This window comes from Cyprinodon tularosa, unplaced genomic scaffold (genome assembly GCF_016077235.1).
Source record: "Cyprinodon tularosa strain WSP-4 unplaced genomic scaffold, ASM1607723v1 ctg120, whole genome shotgun sequence".
Lineage (NCBI taxonomy): Eukaryota > Metazoa > Chordata > Actinopteri > Cyprinodontiformes > Cyprinodontidae > Cyprinodon > Cyprinodon tularosa.
The window spans coordinates 463,035-472,818 of record NW_024038004.1 but is presented as its reverse complement, the minus strand read 5'-3'; the positions used below and the strand labels follow the sequence as shown (position 1 = coordinate 472,818).

Genomic DNA, 9,784 nt, shown 5'->3' with positions numbered 1-9,784 from the left:
TTCTGTATGGGTCTGTCAAGCAAAACTGTCTTAACTTTAGGTTTACCCTGTGTAGCATGTGTTGTGTCACCAACTCGTAATGTGACCTTTCTCACCCTGCCGTCTGATGATGGCAAGACTTTGTGGACTCTGGCCAGCTTCCACTCACAGCGGGGGGCTTCATCATCCTGTAGGAGCACGATGTCATTCACCATCAGATTTCTTCTACTCTTCTGCCATTTCTGTCTTTGTTGTAAACTCAGTAAGTATTCCTTTCTCCATCGAATCCAGAATTCATTTGCCAAGTACTGAATTTTCTGCCATCTCTTTCGTAGGTACAAATCTTCCTTTACGAACTGTCCCGGTGGAGGAAGAATGACTGTGGACTTCATGGTGAGAATGTGGTTTGGAGTCAAAGGTTCGGGAGCGGATGGGTCATTCAGGTTCTCAACGGTAAGTGGTCTGCTGTTGACGATCGCCATCACCTCGTAGAACAGGGTTCTCAGGGAGGAGCCATCTAGTCTTTGCACAGACTTGTCCAGAATGGCTGTGAGAACACTTCTTGTAGTTCTTATTTGCCTTTCCCAGATGCCGCCCATGTGACTTGCTGCTGGGGGATTCATGATGAATTCACATCCGAGGGCTTTGACTCGTTCTCCACTTATTCCTTTCATAAGTTCCGCAAACTCCCTTCTTGCTCCAGCAAAGTTGGTGCCTTAGTCACTCCTAAGTTGACGAACACTACCTCTGATGGCAATGAATGTTCTCAGCGCGTTGATGAATGCGTCAGTTGTAATGTCGTCAAGCATTTCCACGTGAATGGCTCGTGAGCACAGACAGGTAAGTAGTAAACCATATTTTCTTCATCTCCTTTCTTCCTTCTTTTACGTGGAAAGGTCCAAAGCAGTCTATGCCGGTGTAGGTGAATGGAGGACCCGTTTCCATTCGATCTGAAGGCAAGTCGCTCATTTTTTGTTCTTCTGGTTGTCTTCTGTATTTCCGACACTTGACACACTTGTAAATGTGAGACGACACTGCACTGCTGCTTCCCAAGATCCACCATCAATTGGCTCGCAGTTCGTTCGAGGTCATTCTGCGTCCTTGATGATGAACTCGCTCATGGAAATGTTTGATCAGCAGGCTGGCCATGTGAGTGTTACTTGGGATAATGACTGGGTGCCTTACGTGTGGGTGTAGCGCAGCTTGACTTAAGCGCCCGCCCACTCTCAGGACTCCATCCTCATCCAAAATCGGATTCAATTTGAAGAGTTTGTTGTGTTTTGTCTTCGTTAGATTTCCTTTTCCTTTCAGATCCTTGATTTCAACTGAGAGTGCTTCTTCTTGAACCAATTTGACGATGGTAAGTTCTGCTTCCTTTCTTTCTTCTAAGCTTGTACTCTCATTGGTTCTTTCTTTCACACCTTTGTGTTCTTTAATCAGTCTCTTCAGTCTGGCAACTGCTTGTACTGCCCTTGACCAGTCAGAGAACTTCTCCAGGCGGTTCAACAAAGACCTGTCTTCCTTTGCCTTTGTGTTCAGCACTGTAGCCTTGCGAAGTTCAGGATCATCTTCTTTAAGTTCTCCCACCTTGCTTTCTCTGTGCGGTAGTTCTTGCCGCCATAGAAACTCAGGACCAGGGAACCAATTTGAGCTCTTGAGCTGCTCTGCTGTCAACCCTCGAGAGGCATAGTCCGCTGGATTGTTCTCGGACACGACGTGAGCCCACTGGTCAGGGTTTGTGCTTGACTAGATTCTCTGTATTCTGTTGGCTACGAACACATGGAATCTCTTGGCGTCGTTGTTGATGTAGCCGAGAACTACAATGGAATCAGTCCAGAAGTAGTCCTTCGGATCTTGGAGCTCCAGCTCGTTTCGGAGCATGTCGCTGACTTTGACCACGACTACAGCTGCTGAGAGTTCCAACCTCGGTATCGTTGTAACCTTTGTGGGGGAGACTCTGGATTTTCCCATCACTAGGCTACAATGAACTTCATTGGACTCGCTGACAGCTCGCAGGTAAGTACACATGCCATATCCCGTGGTGCTTGCATCGCAAAAGTGGTGGAGTTCATATCTTTTCACAGGTCCAAAATGTGCAGGTAAGTAGCATCTTTTTATTTCCATGTCAGACAAGTTGGGTAGCTCTTTGATCCAGGATTCCCATTGAGGTCTCAGGCTTTCAGGGAGTTCTTCGTCCCAGCCGATCTTCTCTCTGCACATCTGCTGGAGAACTTGCTTCCCTAGGAGAACGAAGGGGGCCATGAATCCTAACGGATCGTACACGGAGGCTACCGTGGAGAGCACACCTCTTCTTGTAGATGGATTTGACTTGACTTGAACTCTGAACTTGAAGGAATCAGATGTAACACACCATTCTACTCCGAGAGCTCTCTCCATGTGTGGTAGACTGAGAGTCAGGTCTTGATCTTTGACTGCAGCAAGGTCTTCCTCTGGGATGGACATCATAACATTGTTGTTGTTAGAGACGAACTTGTGAAGTCTGAGCTTACCGGTGCTACAAAGCTCTCTGGCTTCCTTGACCAGGTGGATGGCTTCCTGTTCTGTGGGAACGCTTACAAGCCCATCATCTACGTAGAAGTTCCTCTGGATGAAGCGGACGGTATCTTCTCCATAGAGTCCTTGCCCTCGAGCTGCCAGGTGCTTCAGGCCAAAGTTGGCACAGCCGGGGGACATGGCCGCTCCAAACAGGTGGACCCTCATACGGTAGGTTGATGGTGTAGACTCCAAGTTGCCATTCTCCCACCATAGGAATCGTAAGTAATCTTGGTCTTCGGCTTTCACAAAGAACTGGTGAAACATCCGTTCGATGTCACAAATGACTGCGACTTGATCGTTCCGGAATCTGCAGAGGACACCCACCAGTGTGTTTGTGAGGTCGGGTCCAGTAAGTAGGTGGTCATTGAGACACTGTCCTTGAAACTTGGCAGAGCAGTTGAAAACGATCCGGATTTTCCCAGGTTTTTGTGGATGATACACTCCGTGATGTGGAATATACCAAGCAGCTCTGCCTTCAACTTCTTCATCAAGGATCTTCTCTGCATCACCACGAGAGAGGATGTCGTTCATATGCTTCATATAGTCTTTGTAGTACGTTTCGTTCTTTCTTAGTTTCCTTTCAAGACATTTCAGGCGGTGCTCTGCGCATATCCTGTTGTCAGGCAGTGTAGGTCTCTCCTCCTTGAACGGCAATGGCATTTCGAGGTGACCATCGTCTCTTTGTGATACATTTTCTCTCATCATGGACAGGAACTTGAGGTCATCTTGAGAAATTGGATCTTCTTCTCCAGCTCTTTCTGGGAAGTCTGACTCAAGGATCTTAATGATGTCTGAAGGAGTGACCTCTTTGACCTTGCATCTGTTCACGTAATGTACTTCAGTCTTCAGGTTGACGGGAGAATTGATCTCTGGTGACACTCGCATGGTGACTATGTGATGACTGATGCCGACTGCGTCTTCGAACTCCACACAGGGATTCCCATGGCCTACGATACTCCACCCCAGGTCAGTGCATTGCGCGAAAGGCTGATTGGCTTGACCAGACACGACTTCTCTTGGGAGTAAGGCTTGAGAGCAGTTGTAGCCAATGAGCAGACCGACTTCACAACTTTGCAGAGGTGCGATGTGTTCTCTCAGGTGCTCTAAGTGGGACCAAGCCTCGGCAGTTTCTTTGGTGGGGATGTGGGTTCTGTTGGCTGGAATGAAGTCACGTGTGTAGGATGGTGGTAAGGTGATTCTTTTGTCCAAGTGAAAGCCTCGAACCTGCAGGTTCTTCACTCTTTGAGATTGTATGACGGTGGTTGAAGTCATAGTTGAGAGCTTTAACTTGACCTGGTATTTCTCTGCACCCAGAGACTCTGCAACTTCACTCAGTACAAATGTTGTGTCACTCTGTGAGTCTAACAGCGTAAAGGAGCACCTCTTCTGTTGGTTGAGTAGCAGATGAGAGCCAGACAGGAACTACTGCGGCTGTTTGCAAACCAGGTTCATGTTGGATAACTCTGTGTGTAGAGGCTGTGACGGTGTCTTTATCCTGCTCAGCTTGAGTCCTTTCCTTGTTTTGGTTGCTTGACTTGTATTGACTGTGTTGGGCTTGTGGTGTCTTTCGCTCTCCGTTGTCTCTTTCTTCATGCAGACAAGTGGGGTGACGCTTCTTGCAAGCATCACAGACACTCCTATTGCTGCAAGCTTTAGAGTGGTGGCCCGGTTCAAGACAACCGAAACACAGCCTCTCACTTTGGATAAACTTGACTCTGTCTGAGACTTCTTCCTCCAAGAACTTCCTGCATGCATGCAAGGTGTGGCCGATTTCCTTGCAGAACAGGCATGTTTTAGGGGCTCGCTCGTTGGAACTTGTGGTTAGAGTCTTTGCTTCAAAATTTAGCTGCTTCTGCTTGTTGCTTGCTGGCTGCCTTGCCCTTTCAGCCTCATCTTGCTTAAGTGAATGCAGCGATGTAGCTGGGTTACAGGCGATCTTTGCTTCTCTTGAGAGGAACTTGACAAACTGACTGAAGCTTGGGAACTCGTCGTTCTCTTCTTCCATGTCAATGACTTTCCGATTCCATCTAGCTGTTAGCCAGTCAGGTAACTTTGCGAGAAGCTTCCTGTTTTCATTGCAGTCATTCAGGATCTCCAGTGCCTTGATGTGCAGCATGGCGGCTTCACAACTGTGAAGAAAGTCTGCAAAGTCTCTGAGCTCAGTGTTGTCTTTGGCTCCAATCCTGGGCCATGTGTGAAGCTTATCCCTGTATGCTTTTGCGATGGTAAATGGGCTTCCATATCTCTCTTCCAACAGCTCCCATGCAGCAGTGTAGGCTGACTCTGTTCCTAGAAGGAAGTAACCGTCGAGTGCATTCTTGGCTTGTCCGCTCACGTACCTGCGAAGGTAGTATATCTCCTTCTCCCTGATGTTTTTCTGGTCTATCAACGTTTGGAATGACAACTTCCAGTCGCTGTACTTTAACGGATCACCCATGAATATTGCAGGTTCTGGAACAGGTATACGACTCGCACTCATCGCATCAGAAAGCATTTTAATGAGCTCTAATGAAGTTGAATCAGCTGGCGTAGCTGTTGGTTGAGAAGCTTGGACGATAGAAGCTTGAGGTGTAGATGTCAGAGGACCTCTTTCAGGAAGTGATGGCTTACGATCTGCTGCCAGATTACCTTGTGACACCTCATGGATATTTAGTCCTTGGTTGTACACTTCACACTTTGCTCGTGCGGCATTGAAGTCTTTGACTGTTTCTAAATGTTTGATCTTCAAACGCTTTTCTTCGAGTTTGGCTTTGATTTCAGCTGCCTCTTCTTCTCTTTTAATTCTCCACTGAATTTCTTCTTGTTCTTTCTGTTGGCATCGCTTCATGTCTGCTATCTCTTGGGCTGCTATCTTCCTCTTAGCTTCTGCCTCCAGATGCTGCAATTCCAATTGTTCTCTTTGTTGTTCTTCCAAGACTTGCAGAACAGCTTGGCTTGCTGTGGCCTCCGCGACAGCTTCTTGGTGCTTTATGGAAGATGCTTTTGAGCGCCCTGAGGGACTCTTCAGAAAGGAAGTGACAGATTCCAATTCACTTAAAGTGGAGTTCCAAAGAGAACCAGCTTCCGGCCAATCTGGCTCATCTTCATGTGGGTGCTTCCCATCCAGCTAAGCTGTGACTTTGGCAACAATGAAATCTGAAACTTGTGTGCAGATATCTACTTGTCGTCTTGTGTCTTGGTCTGGAGTTGAGACTCTGCGCAGATCTTCATAGACATGGTGGACGTCTCCTGAAAGGCCCTTGACATCATGAAGGATATCTTGCAGTAGACACTCTGAAAACGCTTCTGTTGTATGTGATAGTGCCTTCTTGGAGAGTTTTACATTTGTTCGCCATTTATTGTAAGAATAATTAAATCTTAGTTTCAGTGTTTTCATTTTCTCCTCTTGCATTGCTTTTCCCTTCTCTGTCAGGGTACGGGTACGCTCGCTGTGTCTCTGCGGCTGTGATTCTTGAAAGTTGCTTACATCATCTTTTGGAAGATGTTCAAGGACTTCACTTCCATCATCAACTTGCCCTACCTGAAGTCTTGACTCACTATACTGTGACATCGCTAAGCTGTACTAAATGTAAACTCAAATAAATAAATATAGAATGTAAATATAGAATGTGTGAATGCTAACTGTAATGCTAACATATGTGAAAGTAAATAAAGCCTGCATTAAGTGGAACCATCTACTCTAATGTGTCTAGTGCCTTTAAACTGAAATGAAATAAATATGTACTGAAATACTTAAATAGTTCAAAATACTATTCACTGTGCTCATGACTAATAATGCACTAAAATGGCTCAAAATTCACAAGAAACCCAAAATATAGCATTAGCTTAAAACATAAGAAGGAAAAAAGCATCAATGTCAAATACCAAAAAATACCAAAAATACACTTTAAAGTGGCAGATAAAATACTTTCCAACTTAAAACAAAAGCATTTAACTGAAAGATGTAAATATTTAACCTTCCTTAAATGATGAGCTTCAGTAACCTTTAGATGAAAGACTCAAATGTAGAACATTGCATTACCACGCAAATAGGTTTACAGCACAACACACCATGGAACCAGCGTCACTTAGCTCAACCTTTAAATAAATCCTAGAAAAGACGTTTCTTGCTAATGCCTTTAGTCACTCTTGTCAGTGTCCTTCTTGGTGGCTTCGCTTTTAAACAGTCTTTGATTCAGTTCGTATCCGCTTTTCCAGTCTAATCAAGTGTTTGTGTGTGCATTCCACTTATCTGCTTATCCTTCCTTGCTACGAGAGAGGCAGTGTTCATGCCCACAAGCCGGGCACGTTGACCAACGATGAGCTTGACAATGGTTGCTAGGCACACTGGATACGAGCTGGCTTCGTGATCTTGCTTCGGTTGGGATGGCTTCACCTCCGACGTGATGAACAGTCCCGAGTATTCACTGTAACTCCTCTCAAAGCACGACGACAAGACGTAGGTTTTCTTTAACGGGTTTATTCCTCCAGGCAATCTTGTAAAGCCTCCCAAAAACCGTGAAAACTGAATAAACACAATACACAATATCAGAATGACGTTAGCTAAAACGCTAACACGAACCAAACCTTACAGAAATGAATAAAATAAATTACAAACAAACAAACCTCGTTGGCTGCGTGCGTGAACAGAGAGAAATTAAGTCCTTGGTGACTTGAGTCCTTGTGGTCATCAGTCCTGAGTTGAGTGTAAATGTTCGTATTTAAAACTTTAATGACAGCTGATCCTCTGTTGCCGATTCCTTGGTGGGCTAATGTCTCTCTGAAGTTTAACTGACAACGTTAGTCGTTACTAGGGTGTTGCGTCACACGCACGCGCATTGAGGTTGTCAAAATAAAAGATTGATCGTGAACACGGTAAGTACATAAGTAATAACCAAATAAAAATAATTATAAAAATAACAAACCCTTTAGATGAAACACTTAAAAAATGCTTGCTACTGTTACACTGGTAAATGGTAGAGCCTGGGGGAGGAACAGAAAAGAGTATGGCCCAATGAGAGGAGTCTGAGAAAATCTTACATGCCTGGTGCTGGCATCTGTTCTTATGGACATCCTGTGATTGCCTCTCAGCAGTTCCCTCTCAGCTTAGTGCTTTTTTAAGATTCACATTCAGTTCTCAAAAATTAAATGTTGAACATGGGTCAATACTCATTAAAACCTTAAAGTAATCAAAACGTAATCAAAAGTAATTAGTTACATTACTTTTTAAAAGTAATCGAAAAAGTTACACTACAATTACATTTTAAACAAGGTAACTTGTAACTGTAACGGATTACATTTTTAAAGTAAGTTACCCAACACTGTACATCAGTGATTGTCCTCCTTCAAAAGCAGCAAAATCCAATTTAGAAATTTGTCCCACTGTATTGCTGAGAGCCAAAGTCTATTGAAATTATTGGTGGGGACCGTCCCCACCAGTCCTTTAGAAATGTATGCCTGTGTGCAGAAACATTTACAAGTAGAACCTGATATATTCAACAAGTCATTCCGGTTCATAACATCTAATATCGTGTTCTATTTCGACCCGAAACGTATTGTACCAAAAATATTTAGATCGGCCTGTTTTTCAGTGTAGTCCTGTTTCCCTGACTGTGACTGGCTGGATGTGCTCTCTTCATCCTCTGACATAGGAGCTGGCTCGGAGCTCGTCTGCCTGGCTGCGTGTTTCCTGCACGGGGCCGCCTTTGACAGCTGCTTTTTGTATCTCTGCTTCTGGATCCTTGAACCCCAGTCGGCCTCAGCAGATGGACACTAACACTGAGCCTGCTTCTGCTGGAGGTTTCTTCCTGTTAAAAGGGAGTTTTTCCTCTCCACTGTCGCTACAAGCATGCTTAGTGTGAGGGATTGCATTCAAGTCAATGAGTTGATGCAATCAACTGGTTTTCCTTAGATAAAAAACTTTGAATGAATTTGACTGTACAATCTGGTGAATTGTAAATTGCCTTGAGATGACATGGGTTGTGAATTGGTGCTATAGAAATAAACTAAATTGAATTGAATTGCACTACACTCATGAATTGTGCAGCCCTCTAAATATTGTAAAATAACTAAATATTTCACATATATATATATATATATATATATATATATATATATATATATATATATATATATATATATATATATATATATATATATATATATATATATATATATATATATATATATATGGAAGCATGTGCCAACCTATGGTAACTTCGCATACTGACGCTCCTCTATATCAATGCGATTAGGGAAACTTCTTTTGGGAAGTTTTGGGACTACTTTAGTTGTTCCCCCGTGCATGATGCAAAGGCCGTATTTTAAAAGTGCTGTTAGTTTTTAATAAATCAGAACCTACTATGTGCTAACTGGAATTTTGCTTGCAAAGTTAAGTTGTTTTCAATACGTCGCGGAAGGTTACGTTTTCTGTCGAGAGAGGGTCAACACATCCGCCCAGTTTTCCGATGCTTCATCCCCCCTCTTACCGCCCCCTCCTTCCCCGAGTTGAAAATGGAGTTCGATTAAAGCAGATGTCCACAAACTTTTCCTGGGAATTTCATACCTTCATGTTTCTTTTCTTCTTATGTTTGCTTACTGAAACAGTCAGTATCCTTACTTTTTTTATGGGCTTCGGATGCCTTTACTGCAAAATTCTCGGACACGTTGACGGGGAGCCGAAGCTGCACGGCGCTTTTAAAGTGTCGTCCTGGAGCTGAAGTTGGACGAATGGATGCTCGACGTAAATGACCTGCTAAAACGTTAAAGTCTACGGCGACTTCAGCTTTTTTTTTCTTTTTGAGGATCTATAAACTTTTTTTTTTTTTGCATAGCGGGGAATCTGTTGTGTGTTCGCTAAAGGAGAATGGTGCCGCTGGCTCATTTGTTATGGTCGGGTTTTACTTCAGGGGAGGATAAAATGAATCAACGGCTGTCATTCCTCCTCGCTGCTCTACACTAGTCCCTGCCAACTAAGCTAAGCTAGCTTTCACTCGGCGTTCGCGGGGACGCTCGGTTAGGCATGCCCCCTCTTTGTACATTGTTTTCCCGTCATCCTTAATTGGGGGGTTCTTCGTTTTATGAAGGAAAATGGTGATTTTTGTGGTATTTTATCCCGCCGTCACTGCGCCGTCGATGCTATTGCTAGGATTTGGATCCTCGTGAGGAAAAATGAGTGAAGATTCAACAAATCCAAACAACGAGTGAGTACTTCTCACATTAATATATACAAATGTTTAATTATATTGACTTTTACGCACACGAATGCATC

General features: G+C 43.9%; 2 protein-coding genes across 2 annotated transcripts in view; one reads left to right on the top strand and one right to left on the bottom strand.

Moving 5' to 3' along the window:
- Window positions 1–1,041: 1,041 nt before the first annotated feature.
- LOC119774524 lies at window positions 1,042–3,807 on the bottom strand. Its single transcript, XM_038272057.1, has 2 exons — window positions 3,373–3,807; window positions 1,042–1,590 (listed from the first exon to the last, which is right to left on the bottom strand). The coding sequence occupies exons 1-2, from the start codon at window positions 3,805–3,807 to the stop codon at window positions 1,042–1,044; spliced, it is 984 nt and encodes a 327-aa protein (XP_038127985.1).
- Window positions 3,808–8,998: 5,191 nt separating this feature from the next.
- The window catches only part of spred1 (sprouty related EVH1 domain containing 1), a 49,300-nt gene continuing 48,514 nt past the window's right edge, over window positions 8,999–9,784 (top strand). Inside the window, exon 1 of the mRNA XM_038272604.1 lies at window positions 8,999–9,716. Coding sequence (XP_038128532.1) covers window positions 9,685–9,716 — 32 coding nt within the window. The 5' untranslated portion in view covers window positions 8,999–9,684. The remainder of the gene's footprint in view (window positions 9,717–9,784) is intronic.